General features: G+C 37.7%; 1 protein-coding gene across 2 annotated transcripts; it reads right to left on the bottom strand.

Annotated features, from left to right (window-relative positions):
* Positions 1-273: 273 nt before the first annotated feature.
* LOC128885964 (serine proteinase stubble-like) lies at positions 274-24,875 on the bottom strand. Of its 2 annotated transcripts, XM_054140426.1 has the most exons (10): positions 24,116-24,875; positions 8,036-8,526; positions 7,211-7,255; positions 6,261-6,512; positions 3,573-3,658; positions 3,408-3,493; positions 2,778-2,915; positions 2,573-2,709; positions 1,858-2,015; positions 274-1,120 (listed from the first exon to the last, which is right to left on the bottom strand). In XM_054140426.1, exons 2-10 carry the CDS (start codon positions 8,517-8,519, stop codon positions 962-964), a joined length of 1,545 nt encoding a protein of 514 aa, XP_053996401.1. In that variant the 5' UTR covers positions 8,520-8,526; positions 24,116-24,875; the 3' UTR covers positions 274-961. The 2 variants fall into 2 exon arrangements, with proteins under 2 accessions (XP_053996401.1, XP_053996400.1); XM_054140425.1 differs by lacking the exon at positions 6,261-6,512.
* Between the last annotated feature and the right edge of the window lie 386 nt (positions 24,876-25,261).

Here is a 25,261-nt window from a genome sequence, read left to right as displayed (position 1 = left end):
CCATTGTTAAAGAGGCATTCTATCCATATTTTATTTAACCCTTGGCCCGCTAGATCGCTGAAATATCACAGTGTGGGACGAAGCGAATCAGTGTGACACTGCTCGTCGATCGAACTCCTCGACCCCTCAAAAGCTACACACCTCAGTGGTGGGGATGGTTTTTGTGCATTTATCGTATAGAAGTTTCTGCATTTAAGGAGATTTTGCTGTAGTAACTCTTAATGCTTCTATGTAGTTCGCTAAATGTAGAAGAGTAGCCTGAGCACTCAACCCATCGAGGACCATTGTACTCGTTCTTCTAGGTTATTGTTATTAATCAGAGTACAATGTCTCGGGTAACTTAAAATTACCAAATTTTCGTACTCAAGTTTGCCCCAATGACAATTACACTCTCCATATAAATTATAATCATCAACACTTTCTCTCATGAAATGAGAAATGAGACCAGTCTTGAAATAAAAATCGAACATTTATTAAGCGCGAATATAAACAAATATCACACGCACTTAATTTAGAAAATATTCACGTCGATACAGTCCTCACCGGTTCGTCGACAACCGAGGCGACAAATAATATGTTGCTTAAGACACCAGCGGTCACGCAACGCTTCGTCTCGTTTCATTCAAAAAAAAAAATATGTATATATATATTAAAAATGACACGTAACGCTAACAGTTTCGACGAAGAAAAAAGTCTCTTCCCGACATACGAAACCGTTTCCGTGGACGTCGCGTTGTTGCGGTATTTACATGCTTCGAATACAAAATGGCCAAATCGTTGGTTACACAGCGCACGCGTTTAATCTTATCCGCCGGCCAGTCTCGCTCCAGAGCACTCCTCCGATCCTTTTTCGGCCACTTGCGAACATGGAGACCCATATCCAGTACCGTGTCGCGAACTTTGTTTCATGCAAAGCTTCTTAGCGTGCAGAGAACGGTCTCCGTTTCCTGGATCTACGCCGCTACGAGTTGATGACGTACGTTATCCAGTCGACGGTCTTCGCCACGCGATGATAGATCCCTGGCTGGCCTGGCTGAGCGCAGGAGTATCCCGCTGACACTATCCCTATCAGGTACCAGCGTCCTGTCTTCTCCAGCATCAGTGGTCCACCGCTGTCACCCTGAAAAAGCCCACGAAAGATAACTTTAACGCGTTGGTCGCCGTGTCCCCCAGAAATGAGTGACGGTACTTTTTAGTAATCGAGTTAAAGAAAGTAATACTAAAAGTGCGACAACGATGAAAATAATAGGTTACAAATTTATATACCGCGATAAATGTTAAATTATCTACTCTTCGATAGTCTCGGGACGATATTTGAACTTGGAGAAATTTTCACGAGTTTTAGTCTGGCAGCCAACGTGTTAATGGATGTGGAGTCTTTACTTTAGTTACTGTTAGAAAACAACACGGATTATGATGTTATGTTTAACTCTGAAAGTATTCCTTATTTCCTGCATTCGTTTCAATTACAGTCGGGATACATCAGGTCGTCCCATAAGTTCATACCGCAGACTGTGTCAAAATTTATTAAAAAAAAAAAACTACAGAAATTTGATAGTGATGATATAATGACTATGCCAGAAAGGTGGGCAAATATTATAAAATTACGTTTTTCATAACACTTAAGGATATTTTTCACATATTAATTTGAGTAGCAGAAGTATACAGTCAATGTAACAAGTATTCGTAGTACATCAATCAATTTAAAATAAATGGTTCCTGTACGAATAGTTATTACACTGACTGTAAATGGCATGAACTTTCAGGACGACCTAATAGAAGTACTATTATAAGTTATTAAAAAAACAATGTCCTTGTTCAATAGCCCCACACTGAAAATGTAGACTCGATTCTCACTTGACAGGAGTCTTTGCCGCCACTGCGATATCCAGCGCACATCATCTCGTCATAAATTACGACATTGATGCCGTTCGACCGATGCCACCTTTCGCAGACTCGATTGTCTATCACAGGTACGTCCACCGCTTGAAGCGTCTTCGGGCGCAACCTCGAACCTGGTCATTCGAAAAGGTTTGAAGTGTTACTCGTTTTTAAAAAATAAATCTTTTTATTGACATTCTTGTTGTCTAAGGTCTTTGGAATATTTCTACCGCATCGTGTCAACTAAAATTTTTAATTATCAAAGTTGTAACCATTTATGGCGTAGGAAATTTGTGATATCTTAATAATTACTATTTTTATCGGACCAGTAGAGTCACAAATTGAGCGGAAAAATCGAAAACTTAAGTTTGAAGTGCCACCACCATTCTTTTAATCTTCTATAATTCAAGCTACAACTACATTCATGATGAATAAAGCAATATTAGTTTTCAGGGTGACTTCAATCGCGCTAACATATTTTTTACATAGAATATTGTACGTAGCTACTAAAAAAATTACACAGAACAGTTGGAAATTTTACAGTCTTTTATAAATATGTACAAACAAACGTACCAAATTTCGAAAGCTTACCTCAAGTATTTAGATTATAAAAAGAAATCATGAAACCGATACAAAAAAAATATCCCCACGATTACTCAAAACCTCGCAAAAGAATCATTTTGGTATTTACCAGCTTGCAGCGCGCCCCATCCCGCGGCCCAACCGTATTGACCCAGAAAGTCGTCGTTCTTCTCAGGCAGGCAGATCGGTGCTATGTGAGGCATGTAATGAACAGGTCGATCCAGTCGAAGAACAGCCACGTCGAACCTAAATAATAAACATTTTCATTCGACGAAACGAATACTCGTTTGCCAGGTGTATCCGCTGAAGGTTACCTGTCGGCTTGAGGGGTGAACTTGAAGTAAGGATGAACACGGATCTCTCTGACACCGAAAGTGTAAGCTGGCAAGGTTTCACTGGCTGAATTGACCACGTAGTCGCCGAGAGTGACTTGAACTTGGCGGGCCGATGCTCTGGTATGCAAATTGAGTATATATATTATCACTCCACTCGTGATTAAAATAAAAATGCGACAAAGTCGAAAAGCAAATGATGACCGTTAACTGAGTGCTGAACACTCTTCAATGACACAATGTTTTCATTTTTCGTATGCTTTTGAAACATTTTCATTTGAATAAAATCAAACAAAATTTTGAGGATAAGGATTAACTTGGAAATTAAAGTATCTAAATATTTGAACATAATAGATATAACAAAAAGTACGGAAAACATTGATAATTGTGCCTCAAGCGCTCAGAAGATTAAAAAGATTGACAAAGGCATGTATATGTCTATAGCCTAATTAATAGTATCATTTTTCGTGATTTATTTCTTGACCCACAGTATGCATTCGGAGGACCAAAAGGGTTCAAACAAATCGATCACTAGAAATAGAGAGTATTTAAAGAAACGTTTCTATTTCACGTTGGAGTAGCACATTTCATTACAAGTTGTTCTGTACTCACTTGGCTACACAGTGGCCGGCAGTGACGACGTGGAAACGATTGACGAGTGTGCCACCGCATCGACTGGACCCGATTCGTATGTATGCCTGAGAAAGCAGAACATTTTCTCTGTTTAAAACGCGACACGCAAACGGACAACTTCGATTCGTTCAATGCGGGTCTGACCTGCCATGGGAAACTGCCGAAGCCAGCTTCGTCGCCGCCGACGATTCTTCTCTGAGCGGTTTGCTTCGAGGCGGGGATACCGCAGCCTGCAATTACAAGGATGTAGACTCCCCGTTAGATCTAGGACTCCATGCAGCATTTTCATTCGCGAGTACTTCTCGTTGTGTTAGTAACGGAAAATCAAATCGTTCAAGCGTCGTATCGTAACGATTGTTAACTGGTTCACGCTGATACGTTCAAAGGTATCCAATGAAAATCGTCTGATTAACTCTTCGAGGAACACGATTTAAAAAGAATAATAAAACTCAAGCCTTTGACTTGTATAGCGTTAATTCATGGTATCGTCAACTGAATAGGAAACTTTAAAGAAAATATGAAAGTTAAACAAAAGATGGGAGAGGTTTGAATCCCCTTACCCCGAAGAATTAATCGCGAAGTTATCGAACAATGGACTCTGTATCGTTCGACGCGAGTCCTACAGACTAAGTATTACCGAATTAGACTTGGAGTAATTCAGTAAAGCGTTCGTCAAATGATAGAAAGAATCACACGATTGCTAATTACCTGTGGCTCGATCAGAAGTGTTCACTTAAAACATTTCGAATGAAAGTTGGACGCGTTCCAATTCGACCCGAGAGAAAAGTGTCGTTATATTAACCCTTACCGAACGTCAATGATTCACATCTAACTTGCCACTAGGTCATCGCTTTATCTGGCGTCCACGTGAAAAATATTGCGCTAACACTAATTAATACTTTATCTAGCGATTTATTTAGAAGGAGTCTGAGAAGAGAATTTTCTATATTAGTATATATTAATACAGGCTGACATCTCGTGCATACTGTTACAAGGTATATGCCAAGGTAAGGTAATGCCTTATTTATTTCTTCAAACTGTGCATTGTAAATAGACAACCATCAACATAGTTAATAGGTAGATAAACACAGGCATAAGGTATTGATATAAATATTAATTTTCGCGAACAAAAATAAGATAATAAATGTAATAAATACAACAGTAAAAATAATGCATTTTTGTATTAAAAGTACGCTTTTTTATTCTTCCTATGATTAGCAAGCTACTAAAAATATTTTCTTTGTTCCGTCATGAAAAGCGTCCAATACATATGAAGATATAAAAACGGCAATGTCACGTAAGGATTAATCTAGCAAATCCTATTTCATTCTGCTTGCTTACCAAACCGTCGCGCGAACTTCGAGACCTCAGGGATGCAAAGGACTGTTTCCTCCAGAACAAGGGGAACCGGAAGTTGGTACGGAATGAAAGGAAGCTACTCGCGTGACAAGGGAACCGACGAAGACGTGCAGAACGGATTCGTTGTTATCACGATGAGCATGCAAGATCGTTCGACAAACAAAAGAAAATGTAAGGGAAAAAGAGTCCTCTTCGGAAAACTAATTGGAAGGAAGAGGAAGAAGGGGAGAAGGGGAAGAATCGCTTCGCATGCAAGCCGAGCCGCGCGGACTGAGGATCGAGGAGAGGGAACGAAAACGTGAAAAGTCGTCTGGTGCACGTAATTTCATGCTTTGAAGGTGTGAATAGAGAAAGTGACGTTCGACACATGCTAACGAAAGTGCAAGTGAGAAGGAGACTAATTTTGAAAGTGAAGAGACGTTGCGACAAGGCGGGATATAGGTACGAGATATGAAAAATGAAGGAGAGAAATATAAGTGAGAAAGTCAGGGATGTGAGCTGTAGATAGATCACAGGAAGGCTAGAAAAGTAGTTAAAGAGGCGAAAGGATGAATGGTTGAGGGGGTGATGTTGACAAGGACAAGGTATGAAGAGACTAGAGATAAGGGGATGAAGAAATGGAGAGATACACAGATGAAGTGAAACAGAGTTGAGGAGATGCAGAGGAGAAGATGTGAAGAAGTGGAGATATGCAGAGAGGAAGATTTGAAGCTTTAAAGCTATGAAGATTCGAAGATATGAAGCTATGTAGATGTAAAGATACAAATGCATGAAGATATGGAGGTTTGAAGGTACAATGGTAAGAAAGTATGGCGATATGAAGATGTGAAGATATATAGCTTCGAAACTATAAAGATATGGAGTCGTAAAGATATAACCACATGAACGTATGAAGATATGGAAATGTGATGAGTAGCAGATGTAACGGTAAGAAAAGATGAAAATATGATAAAATGAAGAAATGAAGGGATAAAATAATGAGAAATGGAAAGAGAAAGATGAAGAAAATATGAAGTAAAGGGATGTAAATTGGAGATGGTAAGGTAAAAATGTAGTGAAATTAGATATAAAGTTATGAAGAAATGAAAACATGAGACAGTTGAAGTACAGATGAAAATACGAAGGAACAATACAAAAAGATATAAAAATCTGAATAAATGTAAAGAACTATGAGAAGAAGACATGAAAAAAGGAAAGAAGATCGAAGATATGAAAAGGTGATGAAGTAATGAAGACATGAAGAATTGAAATATGAAATGTCATTAAAGACTGGAAACACGGAGAATATATAAAGGACAGAGAAACTGAAAGGGTGCAGGATAAAAGTGGTCACGTGGTGCAGACAAGACAGGGGAAACATCCGACGTCTAATAAAGAGAACATTCTGGAACCGTTCCCAAAGAGCGCAAGACAGTGTGGGTCGATCATGCTAGTGCAAGAATCGGATGGCATGCTTCTGTAGGAAGGACTTACGATCATCATTGGCGGTCTCCGTGTAAGTATCCAACGGAAGCGGCTGAGACTGATCTCTAGGTGCCTCAATCAGGTTATAATCAGAGCTACCTTTCGGTTCTCTCCGCTGACAACAAGCGTACATAATGCCGCCGCAACTGCCGTCCAATAGGCCAGCGGACATCCAGCACATTAGAAAAAATTCGCAGCTTCGTCCGTCAGCGCACAACGTATCGTCACCCTTCCACAGCGGTCTGTTTTGTTGACGCGGCTCTGCACAAAACGGGGCAAAACTGTTCGTTCTTCTTTTTGTCTATCATCCCTTATTTCATACCGAACGAAGCAATGACAGTCTAGCCTCGTTGTAGCGATTAAACGCCCGATCCAAACTCGATCGCTGCTTAAACGTATATCTAAACCCCTAAAATGGCTCAAAGATCTCAATTATCGACCACCCACTCGAATCTGTCGATCATCGAGACACGCGTCGATGGACCGTCGTCTGATTACTCCAAGCCTAAGCCTAGCTTCGGAATACTTAGCAAAAAGGGACCAACGAACCCGGTTGGGCAACTGGTTTTCATAAAAGATATACGCGTTGCTAATACAATCGCGATAAGACTCGACGAAATCGTAAAAGCAACAGGAAAGGACGCTTAAACCCGTCTGTCGTAACGATGTGACCAGCGCGGATGACGGAAATCGTCAGCTCGACGGAAAAGAGACCGCGTGTCGCAATCGTTGCGACACTTAGCTGAGGATATTGCGCTCGGTGGCTGGCTAATTTACGATTATCCGACGAGTACGAAATCCAGAGGCGCGATGTAACCGGCTATCGGTTTCAGTCATTGAATTAGCGAAAGACCGGAGTCACTCTGCGAAACGGGCTTTCGACAGGTGCAACTGGGGCCACGAATCATCGGTGCGCCGTTTTCTGGGACGTCGTAAACCATTACTTTCGGGGAACGTACCTGACTCTAACCTAGGGTAATCGTCGAGTGTTTGCTTTCGATGATCTGAAACAATAAATCGGTTATTAGTGGTCTGGGGAATCGTTATCTTGGTTAGTGATCGGACTGATACGGTATCGATACTATTCATACTCTTTGCAGGTAGACCTGGCAACTTTGAAAATTGTACTAATCAAAGTATTACTTTAAAGAGACCTGGGTATTTTAAATGAGATAAAAATAGAAAATGGCTATGTACAATAATTTATTTCGGACAGTTATTTGGAAATAAAAATAATATCGATGCGTTTGAAATAATAGCTATTTCGAACAAGTAATTACTTCGTTATTTTTTTAAATCAAATTTAGCGAAAGAAATGACACTCAAAATGATATACGAAAGTAAGAATTTATTTCAAGAAATATTTACAACAATTTGATTTGAGAGAAACTCTTTCTGCAAAAATTTCAGTCTTAAAAGATTCTTGTATAGATTCATCTATGTATTATTATGAAGAGAGATGCTATACTTCAGAAAAAACACAGGCGTAAAACACGTATTCAAGGATTTCGAGGTGCTACTATCCCTCTCTTTTACTTCTCTACACTTTTTTAATATCTTCCATACTTTTCGAATTCGAGTGGAAAGTTCTCAAATGAACACTCTATGAATTTTCGGAATAATTTAACTTTATTGCACCGTGCCCTTTCAAAGCTAAAGAATAAATACTTCTTCAACCCTCATATTTCCCTCACCCAGTCTCCAGAAATTATCCCAGGACTGGTCACCACTGGCCTTCCATGCTTGGTATACACGAATTATTGCAAACTAGATCTACATATTACCTCTTGCGTCGTCCTCGAAATCTGGTAAGTGGTTGGACTGTTGGAAGAAGGAGGGTGCGCTGCCACCGACAGGGGATGGAAAGTCGTTGTCGCGGAAGATGAGTCGCGGTGTCCGATGAGCCATCACTGGCCTGTTATATTCAGAGACAGGACTCCTCCACACGGATTTGTGTTGCCTCCATGACGGGAATCGTACGTTAGGAGGAACACCAATGTTCCTTCCTATAGGTGGACCGCCACCCTCGAAGAGATAGCCAGCTGGACCAGTCGGGAAGCGAACGTATCGTCGTCTACGAGCAGAGTTAAGTGCCAGATCGGTCTTGTTCTCGTTATCGTTTTGAGCTTCCACGATACTAGGGCTAAAGTTTGTCTCTGGCTTGCCGGGACTCGTTCCTGAGACTTCTGTTTGACTCGTGGTACGACTTGAAGAGACGATGAGGACTATTCCTATGAGCAACCATTGGCACCACCTAGCTGTACCCATCGTTCAGCTGAAATACAGGAGAAATAAACGTTGTCCATTAGAAATTTTGATTACTCCTAATTATGAATCTTGTTAAAATGTTTCATTTTAACTAATTGCGAATTTGTTTTTCTAATAAAGTCTTCTTGTTCACAACATTTTTTATTTTGTCAATGGACCATCATAAACAATCAAAGAAACAACAAGAAGAATAGCAGCTATTGAGTTCTTTGAGAAATAAACTGTAACTACTTTTATTATTTTATTACTTTATTACGGTTGTAGCCATTCTCACGTATTATTATATTTTACTTTATGTCATGTAATTTTATGTCATCTGTAATATACGGCCAATTGTCTATACTTCTGTACTGATATTATAAAGAGGTAAAATTTGTTGGTAAAAACACCTCTAGAAAAGCTTCTAAACATTTTGTCAGTAGTAGAAAACGCCACTATCTCGTAATAACATAGGCTATATTTTAATACGATTAAAAGTTATTTGAGGAGGAACAATTTATTGCCCCATCCTGTATACACAATTTCCCTCCACCATTAATTAAATAAAACGGTCCGTATTCAAATCACGTATTAGAAATCACTGCTTGGCACAATATTTGCGTCTTTTATTTTCTCTCGCAGTCCCGCGACTTCTGCCCGTTATTTGCGCATCAAACATTGTCCTCCTCCCAAAACGCAGAGATCCGTAGTCCTTCACTTCGCCGATATGCTTCTTCCTGATTAGCCTGAGCAAATCGTTAAACACCCGATCGCTTGATACGGCGTATCACCAGAATAAACAGAGCAAACACGGAGACCGGCTTCCCCAGATAAATCGCGCGCTAACGAAAGGGTGAACGATCAAGATTCCACCGTCGAGGGGGAAAAACGGTGGGACGAGTGTTAGAAAATCGATTCGATTGCGCGAGAGCGAACCTCCGCCCAGCCCCGATTGTATCGCGCGTCACGCGAGATAATTATATTCTTTTTCCTCTCCTTCAACTACCTATCCGCCGATTTCTAGCCTGATGCGATTCATTGGGATTTTCACCGCGATCCGAGTTTCACGTGCCACGAGCCGACCGCTCTTCGATCCTCCATCGGGCATTAGAATCAATTTTCTGGGAACCGCGGAGGAAACGTCGCGTGAGCGAGGTTAACGAGCCACGTGGAGCACGCAGGCGAACGTAGCTACATCCACGCGAATCCCTTTTTGCGAAAACTGTTGAACGGGGTTCGTCTTTAACCGCGCCTGACAACGGAACACGCCACGATTCATGACTCGACCGCACGCTTCATCGAGGGTCGACCGTTTCTCGTTGCGGCTGAAACGCATACACTAATATTCCTAACGAGTTTATGGTAGGAAAGTCCTGGTGTTCCAATTCTTTCTTTTTAACACGTTGGCTGCCAGATTAAATCTCGTGAACATTTCTACGAAATTAAAATTTTGTCTCAAGACTGTTAAAGATTAGATAATTTAACCCTTAAATGCCATAAGTTTCAAATTTGATACCGGACTTTTAAATCGTATTGTACACTTGCATTTGGTTTGTTTTTAATATTTGGCTGTATGTATGTTACCATTCCGTAATGTTCCCTTCAACAAAAGTTAAAGAAATAAACGTCAGCTGTCAACATTGTTCAAATAATAAATACATTGATATCTTTTAAAATTTAATTTGAAAAACCAGGCTTCCAAGAGTCAGAGAATAACATTTGTAGAAGTTATTAATTTTATAACATGTAAAACGTAATATCTCCGACATAATTAAACAGTTATGATACATACAGCATCATTCGGTGTTCGATTAGACATTAATAACAATTACGGTTCAGAAGAAGTATTCATTCGAGACATTAATCGTAAGAAAGAATCGCGAGTAATAGCGAGCTAATGGCTGCGAACTTGTAAAGTGTAAAATAAAATTACATTTAGATTAGTCAAGCGAACGATACGCCTCCATAGGACGAAACACTATGTGCTCGAGGTTCAATAAACCGATTCTTTTAATTGGTTTATGGTAGGAATATCCTAGTGTCCTACTTTTTTATAGGTTTATGTTTATATTATCTGTGATTTCTTATAGTGTTGTCGTAAATCCAAAAATATGCTTCCCTTGTTCATATAATACATTTTATCATAGTACATGCAAATATATCAAATGGAATTATGTTACTGTAACAAACATATTCCTACCATTACATTATCTGAATCTTACATGATCCCAATTCTGCATTAAATGAATCGAGTATAATATAACCATTTAATGTATTATTCAACCCATGTATTATATAAACACTGAGTTACATCATTAAACATCATTAAAATCTTACCCTTTCCTGCGATTCTATCTCACACTCAAAAATTCTGAATTTCCAATAACTCTTACTTTCAAAGAGATACGATATACCTGAATTGCTATTATTTCAATTTGCGTTCATTGCGTTAGACATTAAAAATACTCCGAATAAGATCGTGCGCGAACTAATTTTTATCGGGGAAACTTCGCCAATCCATCGGTAACACTTTCGTTAGTGAAAATCATTAGATCGCAGATTAATCGGTCACACTCTGTATATCCCATTCAATCGCCTCGTTAATAGCTGATTCTGAACAAAAATCAGTACTTTCCCCGGGTAATTGATCGTACACCATTCGCAGTCCATTAACTGGTAGTCAGTTTATTAACTTTTGTGGGACAGTCATCCATTACACTGTAGCTCGAACATAAACTGTTAAATTATACGGAGTGTTAATCTTTCAGGTGTCAGAACTTGATCGAAGATCATGTTAATCATCGTAGATGATTCTTCTGTAAAAGTGGGCCGAGAAATTCTTGTAATATTTTTCACGAAAATGATAAATTGAGAGTTCTGTCCATGTCTGTTACAGAAAAGCATACATATAACCAAATGATTAGACACAACCACAACTGTCGTATTTGCCTCCTCAGAATTCACAAATAATATGCATTAGTTATAAAGATTTTCTGTTTATAATATTATAGTTATCCGTCTTTTTCCCTAAAAATTAACTTTATCTATCCCTAATTTTAGCTAAAAAGAATACCTATAGTATGTTATACGAAAGGACAAATTCTTTTTGTATCGATCTTATAATCACAGTTTCCAACTGTCTTCGCACAATCTAATCCAAATTCCCTCGCCTTTGATATCAAAGTAAAAAATCTAACGTTACCATAGATAAACCTAAAGGAGGATACAATTAGATAGTATCCAATTTGAACATCCACGTGATTGGCTACTTCTACGTCTAACCTATTCGTTTCCTCAGAGACCGGAAAAGGTGTGTATGAGTTGTGGGGATTTCCAACTTGTGATATCGAAACCTTGTGCTTTTCTTAGGGCACACCTCATCTAATTATAACTTCTACACGAGAGTGTCGGCCTCAGAGTGCCACATTATTATCCTTACTTCTGAACAACCAAGCTGGTACTTTCAAGGATCCCAGAAGAATAACTAGAATTTCCAAATATCCTCTCACTTTCTAAGCATGAGCTCCCACATCTCTAACATTAAGTCAAGACGTCTGATGTTTGCTGTAGAGAAACGAGGATGTAGCGAAGTTGAATACTGCTGTAACGTTCAAATAATTAGACTCTTCTACATCTGACCTATTCGTTTGTTTTGATCCCGGAAACTGTGAACACGAGCCCTGATGATTATCTGCTTGTGACATAAAAGGTGCCCACTCAACCAGTAAATATACGTTACGTAACATTAATTTCTAAAACGAAATTGTTAGCATTGAAGCCTCGATGGTCACTAAAAGGCATTGATTAGGGCTTATCGTCCTAATTTTTAACGAAGAATTTTATTTCTCTTTCTAAAATTTCTGAAGAAGTCTACCTTCTATAATAGAAATTTCTGGAATGTTCTTCCACTTTCTAAACACAGACACCCACGTGTCTAACATCGAAGCTTGATATTTAATGTCGGAATAGAGAAACGATGATGCAGCAGAATTGGCTACTGTTCTAACATTGAAGAGATTAGACGCTTCCACGTTTGACATATTTTTTTCTCTAAAATCCGGAAGAGATGTTAGAAGTTGTGGAGAATTGCTACTAACGATGTGAAAGTTAAGCACTTGTGTTTAAAGCAAACTCTGTTTAGCTCTTACTTCTAAACGAAATTGTTGGCATCGAGGAGTCCAGAATCGTTAAAAAGAGTCTTCATACAATAGTACACGAATAGAAATTGATCTATCATGTCTTTTCGAGCCTCGATCATTTTTACGTCTGGACACTTTAGGAGAAATCCAATTTTTCATTATCTTACGTCTAAAAGTAAGTATGCGACTTGTGATTCAATTAATCGTACTGTTTCTTCGGTAAATAATTATTTAAATAATTAGGACTTCTTCGTTGATACTGGTGTAGCTTTCCGGTATATAAAAAAATGTTATTAATTGAATTAATATTAAGATAAACATTAAATTAAATATTAAATTTAAATATAGCATAATTCTTCAGTTAATTATAAAAGGTATTCTAAACGAAGCTTTAGAATTTTGTCTTTTAATAACAAAATTGCTGTTAGTGTAATGATAGTGGACACTTAAATAAAATCATTTCTCGATTTTAATCGTCTAAAAATCGTTATCAACATTTGCATGAAAATCAAATAGATTTCATAACATTTGAATTTTATTAGAAAACAAAATCCTAAAGGCCCTTTTGAAAAATCATTTATTAACGAATGAATCGAAATTTCGCCATCTTTATTTAATTATTAAAATTCTTGTCCTATGAATCCCAATAGAGTCTAGTAAAGATATTGCTCAAATATGCTCTCATGTTTCAAACGTGAATATTCACGTCTCTGATATCAGGTTAATCCAACCGACGTTGTCAAAGAGAAACGAGGATGTGGTAAAAGTCCGTCCAGCAAAAACGTTTAGTCGATTAAATACTTCCACATTCGACTCATTCTTCTGCTCAGAAACCGGATGCAGCGTATACGCGTCAAAGAGATTGTCCGTAGCTCACTAAGGGAACGCACGAATTCTTTTTCAACTGGACGAAAATATGTTGTTTGCGTCACGTAGCTCCGTAACGGGTGAAAGTAAAAGAGGTTCACCCGGAACCTGGTAACGCATCGATTATACACACGGGGATTCATGATGGTACGAAGCAGCATCTTCGTTCGTCAATTATCTAAGAAGTGATAGAAGTGAAAACTTCCATAGAATATTATGTCCCGCCAGTCAGTAGTGCCATTGGGCAATCGTTGAGCGTGGAATTTTGTCTTCTTGATTTTATTACTAAGAAAATTTTCTTCAGGACTTTTCAATCTAGCTTGAGCTGTTTAATTGCGTTGCAATCCAATCGAACATTCGTATAACATGTGAAGTGCAGCTCTGTATCTCAGAGGAAAATGATAGTAAATATACATTTTAGAAATGTAATATTTTAATATGATATAGAAGTAATTATTTAGTAATTATCTAATATTATCTAAGAGACTTGACACATTCATCTTGAATTTATAAAATTGTTTCTCGTTTGAGGACATAACCGTAACGTGAGTAATACAATTACAAATCAGCTATGCATGACTGTTAATTTAAACATCCAAAATGGTATTAAACAAATATTTTAGATAGAGAAAATAACTTCGTATTTACTGGGTTGATACGTAGAGAAATAATGTACTAAAAATTTGAAATTTATAGGGCTTGTTCCCATTACTATAGTAATAACTCTGCCAAATTTCAAAACATTTCATCAATTTTTACCGGAGTTATAAAAAGAAGAGTAAAGGATTGAGAAAATTATTTTTCATACAAAACTTTTGAAGGTTCAAGGCACGTATTAATATTAAAATTACGAGCTCAAATTTGGCAGATTTCTTTTTTATGCAAGGTAATCAGGAAAATCATTGAAATAATTCCCAGCCTAATGTCACGTATACTACTCTTCATAATGGTACGCCACAGCATCCTCTTTGGTCAATCGACGAGTGAAAATGTGAAGTCAGTTTTATGGTCCCAAGTCAGCGCCCATTGGGCAACCGTCGGCGTCGTGCCAGCCGCATTAATCGCTAGTTCGACCACGTTCAGGACAATTTAACCACCTAACGGCCCTTGCCGCGCTGTTTCATAATAGATTGAAAATCCTGGTCGAAAAGAAGTCCGATTGTTCGGTGCCCCTCCGAGATAGCCGGACAGGTGACGAAGAATTTCAAGGCGGGGAGATCGGTGGACGCCTGTTCTGAACATTTTTTACCGATTGAAAGTCGTAATTAAGACACTTTAATTGCTCGTTACGACGTGGATCCATTAGTACTCGGGTTCGAAAGAATTTCAAGCCGAGAAAAAAAAACGCGTCGGATGCGCTTGGAAAGTAGCGGTGGTTTCGAGAATTTTCGATGGACGAAGAGAAATTTCGAAAACCTGGCTGAAGAAACCTGAAGAATAATAATAGACGCAAGGTTTTGAAAGAACAATAGCATCGAATTTAACGAAACTGCTGAAAGAACATTGATGAATCTTTCATGCGATCAGAATACAGAGGTTAAAATCACTCAACTATGAACAATGATTTTGCTGTTATTTTTAGGGAAAACTATTGAAGTGGAGAATGAATTTTATGGATGAATTAGTTTACTTTCTCTTTAATTGCAAAGATATAGTTGTATGTGTGGTAGATGTACGTTAATCTTTAGTAGTTTTAGGGTTGAAGCTGTATAATTCAAATCGAATAGAATTTTAAATACCAAGTGAAATTTCAACGGATACTTAGGATATTAAAATAAACAAAGACCTCTTATGCGACGCATACGGTACAGAGGTTGTTGAACTCTTCAGGGATCCTAACGGGCCTGTTGCGTCAATTTTTACAATGGAATGCCCTACAAATTTGTATGGCTCTGAACGATTCTTATCATTTCTAACGGTACTCTGAAACATTCTCTTTTATTTTTCATCGTTAAAGAATTACAGCATAAACTATTGTACAGGAGAAAGTAAAGGTGTGGGGTAACGTTAGTATTCAGTTAATTATTGAAAATTTGTTGCATTTACTTTCGAATATTTAGTAGTTTCTTTCTATAATATATTTAAAATAGTAACATTTTACAAAGAATAATTTTGAATAAGGTTTTAAATAGTAAACGCCATATTGTTCAAACAACAACAAACATGAGAACAAAATTTAAGCTTCCACCACTGTGGTATTTCTCAATTTTTAAAAAAGTCGTATACCATCCAATAAAGAATATATTCATAAATAAGAACCTTTTTCTCAATGTTAAAGTCAGATCAATGGAGAACAGAAATCACAAACACCGCCATACTACTACTAAAAATAAAAATACTTCTGTACTCCGAAAACAATAAATATTCATGAACCGTAAACATAAATTTCTCGTACACAAAGTTTCTCTGCAATTAATTCCTAAATAACCATGAGTAGTGCACGCCTCCTTGATAGTTAACCAACTTCTTAATAGTCAATTCAGTTCTGAGTATAAAATGTCCGTGGCATTGGATCCAAGCTCTTTCCAATGCCGAATTTGAGAGCACGCATTAAAAACTCGAATACACCATGAAATCGTCGTTGAACGTCCTTGCCATAGCAGAGTCGTCATGGCAAATGAACGGTTGGATGTGTTAGTAGGTCATTGGCTCTGTCCTGTAGATCCAGCAGAAGTGAAAGTGCACCTCTTGCATGCAGGACAGTATGAAGTTCATGTTCACGCAGTCCACCCGCTCCGCCGGAAGTTACGAACCACCGACCACGTTCTGTTTCTTCTGCCATTCGTCCTTTTTCCCTTTCGTTCACGCGAGACTCGATATAATCGACAGAACGCGAAACAAAGAAAAGAAAGCGCAGATAGAAAATCTTGCTCGTCAGGCTCACGTCGGTCCCCATAGGCAACAAGTTGAATAAATAATGCAACAATTAGATGTTCGTAGATATTTTGTTACATTAACGCGTTGATCGCCAAGCTAATACTCGTGAAAATTTCTACGTGGCGAACATTTTATTTCGAGACAATTGGAAACTGCGTACTCCAGCATTCGTCGTGGTATTTATTTTTTAACCTCGCCGTATTCACAAATTCTATTCGTGTCAGATTTATTTTCTTCGATAGCATGACTTCAGAATTAATTTGTCTAATTAATTAGTAAAAAGGAATAACCATATATGAGTGACGTGGCGATTAATGTGTTAATGGTTATACTTAGTGGAGAGCTGGAGTCAGTCGTTGGTAAACAATTTATTTGTAAATATAAATATTCTTGTAAGAGTTGAAAAATGATGGTGAAATTAAAATACTAGGTGGGTTTCTATTTTAGGCTGTTGATTTTAAGCTTGATTTGGTAGATTGTGCGTAGTCAAGATATTTATTTTGAAGTCTTTGGTGATTTGTTTAATATTATGGATATTCTGTTACGGTATAGTGAAGATGTTTTGCTACCCTGGAAAGTGGTAGATGAAAGCTGTTTTAATTCAATCGATTTCTAATTGAAATCAATATTGATGATTTTCTTTGCCATGTAGAAAAATATATCCAGTCGACACATAAATATATTTGTAATTAAAAGTAGAGAGAAGATTTTGTTTGATGAATATTATTTAGTCTTTTTGCGTATAGAAGGTATGAGGTCAATTCAGCGAAAACTCAATATCAATATATCGTAAAATGTCATAAATGAAAAGGTCAATGTTTTTCCACAAAAAGTAAGTGATATATTTTTAAAGGTTCTAGTTCAAAATAAACTTGTAAAACAGATTATGACACCGTAAAGTAAACGTACAAAATAAACTATTTTTAGTTGTTGCATTATAAAAATCGTTGAGAATTATCCTAGTTGACAGGATAAATACATCTATTAATGCAATATAATATCTACTTTTAATTAGGTATTCCATTATAGAAGTCGTTGGGAACTAGCCTAGTTGACAGGATAAATGCACACAGGGTTGATGCGCTAAAATGTCTAGCTCTAATCGTTGCATTATAAAGATCTTTGACAAGCAGTCTTGTTGATAGGATGAGAATATTTAACGGGATAAAATTGTCATTCTAAGATGGCGAAGGCAGTGGGAAGAAGCATATCGCGTCGAGAAAAAAGACAAGACAAGAAAAGTGAAACCCGGATTCTAACTGGATTTGAGCCTGTTAATCTCTTTAACGCTCTTGCCGCTCGATTCCGTTTTAATTATCGTTTATCGCGTCATTTTCTTGGAGTTTCGACCTTTAACTTCATATACACATATAAGGAATCGAAGGAAATGGCGGAGATTTACCAGTAAACACTACAAAACGAATGAAGACTGAAAGAAAACCCACACTACGATAAAAGAAAATTAACAAATATTTAATTACAAACATAAATTTTCCTCGTGGAAGCATTACTTCAGTAATAGAGATCTATTCAAAAATCTCTGTAGACCTAGCTTTGAAATGTGTTAAAATTTCATAACCCTTCGAAAAAGAGGATCATCCCCAAATGGTTTCTTCACAGGATTCGCTCCTGCCTCGAAGACAAAGAAGCTGGTCGCGTCCGAAAAAGTCGTTGTTCCCTGAACTTAATCGAAGGAAAAGTGACACGGGGCAAAAAAATGATGAAACAGGCGACTGAGAGAATCCCCGACGTGGTACGAACTTTCACCTTCCCCTACGACTAGCACAAGTCTATCCTACACGCTGCCGATATGCTTGAAAGTACGGAGTTTCTTCTCCCGTGTACGAGATATACCACATGCATAATTCGTACCTCCGTTTCTCAGCTGTCCGTGAAAGCCCACGTGCGTTGCACGCGTGTACGCCGCGTATTTTCATACTTTTTTTTTTATTCTTCTTTCCTTTCGTTGGTACGATCCTCTCTGTGCACGATCGATGCCGGTCGATTGGCGCCACACGACCAACCACGCATCCCGAATTCTGTGTGAACCGACATTAAGAGCGCGATACGTTACTTTCTCTGCAACGCGCACGGGCGCCGTTTACTTTCGCCGAAAGTAAACGGAGAAAAAGCCAAAATAAGAGGCGCGTGAAATTTTGTTTTCGTCCGATTCGGCCTCGTTCTCCTCCTCTCGATGAAAACGCCGATTGAGAATATTCAGATCGTCTGTGTGAAGAAACATACCTGTCGACATTGTCGTTGTGGACAGTTAAGCAACATTATCTTCCATGTTTAATTAAAATTGTGTATACTTTCGTTTAATGTCAAAAAAATGTGTTATACATTCCATATCATTTATGGTTTATTAAAAAGAAAGTCGTAAAACTCCTTGTGGAAAACTCTTTATATTTATTATTATACAGATTACAAGTTTTAAATGTAATTAAGAAAAAATTAAGTGGTTATTCGCAAAAATATTAAACTGTATCAAGAGCAAAATAAATGTTCTTTGTATGCTTTGGAGTAGTAGTTTAAAAGATTCAATACTTATTATGTGGGGTACAAATATTACGTTTAAATAAAATTAGAAAAGAATTAGGAGGTTATTTGTATAAATCACAAGCTTCTTCTAGAATAAACAAAATTTTATTTTCATGTGTCTGAATAGTACTTGAATACAATAATAAATAAATGTGGAGTTCTTAAAAGAATCGATTAGGTGGGGACCAGAAACGTCGTTAGTTTCAATCTAGAATCACACTTGTGTATAGCACTGTTTTTTTATAAGTTGTTCATTGCGATAAAAGAGATTTTAGAAACTTCTTAGGATGTAACATATAGTGCTCCCGACATTTTTATATGAAAGACCTAAATTGAATTATAATTCGTTTTAAAATGGTTGTGCTGGCGTGACATGTGACCCACAATCACTTCTCAGGTAGTATTAAATAAAATGTGTTTCTGTAGGTGTACAGATCCTTATAATAATGATTTTATCGTCATGGTGAACATGCATCGTAAATATTTATAACGCATGAACATTTTTTAGTGAAATCGCAACTTATGACATATTAAATTTCACAAACCTTTCTTTAGAATATTCAACAAATTCTCGTTTACTTACTTTGAAAGTTGACACAAAAATTTTCTAAAGAAGAAACATTTTTGACAAATAGAACATTTAATTAACAAATCAACCTTACAACTGCACGCATTAGATGCACACGTCACGGTTAGACTTGATTGAATTACAATCAAGAAGTATAACAAAAATCTGACTTCGTTAAAGAAAGATATATGACATTTAAAATGTTAATAACTTAAAACCTCATTTAAAAACCTTTGATTTGATCTTTAGTATATGTTAGACGTACAGATCGACTATTTTTATACGGGGCGCAATATTGGCAGTATTACCGCAATACCGCAATACCGCGTTATAATAATATGCTTCATGTAGGAAGCGATTTATTAGTTCACGTTTTAGGGGTTTCGAGTCACTGTGGGATTGTAGATCATTTGAAAACAGAAATCGCGGTCGATTCTTTCTTGTTTTAGTTTTCTTGTAGAAATACTGGCCCTTTAACAGCTCGAGTCCAAGCTGGGTAGGCGTTCCACCTTTCGAAGGAAACCGGTTCGAAGAAATCTGAACGTCACAGCTTCTGCTCTTACTTCGTGGCCTTGAAAGAGCTACGCTTCTTTGCGGTCTAGTTCACGGATACCCTTTCGTGACGAACACTTTCCATTGTGTAACGAACTTTTTCTTCTTCTTCTGCCTCTTCTTCATCTTCTTCCGCGGATCGTTCGTCGTTTTCTGCTTTTGGGTAGAACGATTCCATTGCACCATCATCTATCGCGAGACCGATGAAAAAGAGTGCTTCAAGATCTCCTTATTTACTCGTTCTTTTTATTCAACTACTATTCAGAAGCGTTCAAGGAACATTTCTTCAACTCTCGGAAATAGCGTGTTCGTGAATCGGGATCTGATTTTACAGCCGATTTATAACCGATAATGTTAAAAAGTAAATATCTTCTTGTAACAAAAGTCAGTCTATCTAAATAAGAGTTGAAATTGTGCTTCTGTTATAAGCAAATATTTTATGTTTTTATGTAACTAACGTTGTCTATTATCAGCAACACTTCTTTCTCTATCATAAATACGTTTCTTACTTTTAGAATTCATTGTGTAACTCGTCATCCTGAAGAGGATTATGAATCGACTGTCAAACATTTATATTCTGTATTTGAATATTTACAAGCAATACTGACTATTTATATTTGTAACACATATATTTACTTGATTCCTTAGGATCGAGTGTTTCGTTTTTTCTCAGAACAGAATACCGAAGAAATGGCTGACTACTGCTAATACTTTACAAATATATTTTCTCAACAACATTTGCGTTTTATTAGATATTTCAGAAAAGGAAAGAACATCTCAAAGTAATTAGCGTCAGTCACCGATGAATCTAGCTCAGGGACGAGTTCTTTGTGTTCGCTTTCCTCATATTTTACTAATTGTGTATTGTATATTTTATAAGTATGTAAATGCTACGAATAAATTTTGAATAACTGAGTATTCGAATATAGTTCCATGAAACATTCATAAATGAAAGTATTCATATACTTGCGCTAGGATTAGGTCTACTTAATTTATAGCCCACGTTTAATACTTAAATACTACTGCGAATATCCAGATCAGTGCACAAAATATTCGAATGTTTATACGTTGAAATTATACGCACCAAATACAGTAATCCCTCAATATGACGTCAGCGGTCAGGTTCACTCACGTTGTTACTAGGAATTGCACTTTTTTATATAATTTGATACGAAATGAACAATTCACAAATAATACTTATACCAATAGATCTTCCAAAAGAGATTTTGAGACTTTCTTTTCAATAAAACATACATGATACGGAATATATCACATCACTTTTTTAAATTTCAAATACAAATTATTATAATAAAACGTGAAAGATGACGTCATTTAAATACCCATCACAACTACAGCTAAGCGTATTTTATCATTAAATAACAAAAATTCTAGAACTCGAATATCTTAAAAATCTTTGAACCCCGAAGTCCCTTTCTAATAAGCTTTTATTTAAATGACCATTCCCTCATAATATTGACAAACAGTAGAAGTACGTGGCCGCACGAGATATCTGTACAATTCTACGCAGCCTTGAAATTCTGAAAGGTTCCCCATCACCCTGTCTACCGACAAGAATTATTTCTTCTCTTCGTCGAAGAACTATTCCAGTGGCGCTGGAGCGCGGAACGATCATGCATTGTTACTTTCTAGGAGAAATTAATTCGCTCACGAACAGCGTAATCCCAGCAGTAGTCAGATGAAAATAAAGAAAAAGTGTGTCGGAACGCGTGCCCGCGTCCAATTGAATATTCACGAGCGTCGCTTACCCTTACCGGAAAGCTGAACAGATGGTTAGTACCTTGTAAAAAGTAGCGTTTAATTGGTTTTCGTAGCGAATCCGCGAAACTCGCTAGAATCGCCTGATCGAGTGTGGAATGCTAGAACAAAATATAGGAACGTGTTCCTATGGGTCGTGAAAGACGACACGTTTCGTGGTTGACGTTTCTCTTCTTTAAACTTCTATCGAACAGTGTTACGTAAACGAGGAGTGGTGTTTAGGCAATCCGTCGAACGGTACCGAACCGTGCATCCTTAATGCTCGTCCCCTAGCCCGTCTCGTTTTGGAAAAGAACGGAAGTACTTTCACTGGCTACGAGGTCGGAAAGTTGAACATTTCGATGGCTACGAGCCATCGGCGATTCGCGACGAGAAATCTCACTTTTTCTCTGAATATCCTTCTCGTTTCTTCAGCGTAACTTCGATACTTGGAGAAGTGTGAATATCCGTGATATTGTTTAGTAATTCTTGAATATTTTACGTTATTATTATGTTTCATACTATTGCACGGTAGAAACTCGTTTATTTAAAAGAAACGATGCTTTCAATTCGATCATTTGTAACGAGAAATCTTACTCCAATGTTGCTCAATTTGTGGAAACAAACAAAGCTTTCGTGTGTCTACTTACAGTATACGCAGGATGTCAGCCTGGATTAATTATACACGAATATCGAAAGTCCTTTTCGGTAATTTGAAACTCTCTTTAAATAGACCAGGTTCGCAATCAATTTTGTCGAAAACGAATTGATCGTAGAAAATAATTTTACTGTATATTTTCGGTTCACCTTTTCACACCACGTATTTCACCACGTTTTCACCAGAAACGACAAGAAACCTAATGTTTCCATTTTCCCCAGCGGACAAAAACCAATGTGACGTCTCGAATGACTTCGAATAGCTGATAGAAAACAATTTTACCGTACATTTTCGATTCACTTTTTCGTCCCACGTATTCCAAGATCCTCTGTGTGTACAGTTTCCATCAGAAATACCGAGAAACCTAATGTTTCTAATTTCTCCAGCGGCCGAAAACCAATGTGACGTCTCGAATGACTTCAAATAGCGGTAATTGGGAGATTTTATTATGCGGCAATGCATCACGCAAGAGCGGCCATTAAAACAGTAATAGGATCCCGTTAAATTGCATTCGCACAATGTTTCCGTCCATTAATCTCCCATCCGTGGAAACTCGAATCGCGGCGAAGGTTGCGGCAAAGGCCAACGATTTATTCGTAATAGCTGCTTCGGTCAGGCATTAAAATCACTAGTTTCGTTTACCTTATAACGGACGTTTTGCATGGCGGACAGACGGGATAGGCTTTCTTTCAAAAGCTGATCCAGGTCTTCTCACTTTCACTCGATTTTTCCAATGACTATCGCCTCGGCTATTGTGTTACGATCTCCTGCGCGTGCTGTTTCGAAGAGTCTCACATTTTATCATTTTTTAAGCATTTCTCCTTTCCCTCGTTGTTGTTAATTATTATCAACATCTCACGTTCTATCGTGTTTAAAGTATTTCTCCTTCCCACGTTTGTATTAATCATTATTAATTTTATTGTTGTAGTTTTATTGTTTTATAAATGTTTATTCTTTCCGCATTATTCATAAAAATTAGTAAGTAACATTTAAACGTTATTTTTAAGTCTTCTTTGGATATTAATGCTGACGCACACGATACAAAAATTGCATCTGGTTTAAAACAATGTGGTTTCAAGCTCGTTAATCTGATATCTATTCGTATATGAAATACTTCATTAACTAAAGCGGATAGAGAAACTACACACAATTATGAAACAAAAATTAATGAAATAAATGCTACTAATATCAGAATCACAAAAGATGTCACTTGTATAACAGTGAGATTGGAAATGAGATAATTACGTATTGTCAAATTTTGATTGAATTTTGAGATTTGACAATCTCAATTTTATTCTATTGAAGCCTTTCATGAATCGTTTATTTATTTTCAACACTATTCTCTATAATCATCAAAGACATTTACTTTTCATTGTAAAGTTACTTATTTCTGAAAAGAACTACAAATTAGGAAACCGTTCAAATGTTAGAAGAAGCTAGAACGATTGTTATTTATTTATTTAACTTTCTTTAAACTTCTGATTATTATTTTCTCAAATCCCAAGGAATTTTCAAGTTTCATCCCAAAATACCAAAGGTTCGTTTTTGTCATTTAAAACAAGATGGAATCACTCCATCGTGATTTTTCAAATATCCTTCGTACCTTTTATATATATGTCTGTAATTTAAAAAGCTGAAAGAATCGTAGTACTGCACTTACCGATCTTTCGAACCAAAGCAATCCTATCCGTTCTAATTTCTTCTAGACGATTTCTCCGCTTGTCTTCGAACCCTCGGGAAGAATTCTTTGCGTGGATCCTTCCACCGTCTCTTCTTCTTCCTCGTTTTCTTCCGCGTCTACTCTGAACAGTCCTCACCACCATAACACAACAACGAACACGAGGTATCCAGTAGTTCCTCTATCGCGGTTCTCACTCGAATTACGCGACACCCGCGGCGAACTACGATCAATTACACCCGATCATTGTACCATATCATACCCAACGTGTCCCGATGTCTTACAGTCACCGACGATCTTCTTCATAGTTTCATCTTCTTCTCTTCCTTCTTTCTTCTTTCCAGCAATGCACAATTCAAAGTTGATCGAAAACCGAAGGATCCTCCAGAAGAAGAAGAAAGCAACGTCCAGAAGAATTCACTCTTTGAATATCCTGTGTAGATCTTCGTGTTCGGAGTGTCCAAATGTTCTTCGCTTCTCTTTTTCCGTTTGATCCAGAATGTTTTCTTGTTTCGTCGACGACTCTTCGAATGAATCGAAGCACAGGATCAACCGGAAGATTTGTTCAAGGGTTAGGAGGATCCACGCGAAGGAGGGACCACCATGTCTATCCTCTCGTCTCGAGGAGCCCTGGTCGCCTGCTCGTCGTTGCCCACCGTCCGCTACGTCGGCTCTCACTTTCTCCGCCGAGTAGTTTCATTTCGGTAGGTAAAACTCTCTCGTGTGTCCCCCACCAGGTCGACACCGGCTGCTCGAGTCTTCTCTCTGTCTCTTCGAACGGGAAAATCGAGCTGGTCGAAAGGATACGATCGTCCTTCGATCGCAGCCGCGTCTCCCCGCGTCGATTTCTTCTTTTTTCTTCGTCGGTAAACGGTGAATCACCGATTAACCTTTGCCTGACGAAAGGAGCCAGGATACTTTTTACGCGTTTTCGAAATCCACGGTGTTTAGGGAAATTGGTAGAGGCGAATAAAAACGGGAAAAGATGATACGAACAGTGATAAGGTCAATGAGTTTGAGATACCAATTGATACGAAAGAAAAGAATACGACGCAAGAGAAGAAAATTACTTTAAAAGAAGTTACGTCTCTTATTCCACGAACTGGTTTCGTCCAAAGAATTCTCTTC

This window comes from Hylaeus anthracinus, unplaced genomic scaffold (assembly GCF_026225885.1).
Source record: "Hylaeus anthracinus isolate JK02 unplaced genomic scaffold, UHH_iyHylAnth1.0_haploid 11982, whole genome shotgun sequence".
Lineage (NCBI taxonomy): Eukaryota > Metazoa > Arthropoda > Insecta > Hymenoptera > Colletidae > Hylaeus > Hylaeus anthracinus.
Note: the sequence above shows the minus strand (reverse complement) of the source record. Positions and strands in the feature narration are given on the sequence as shown.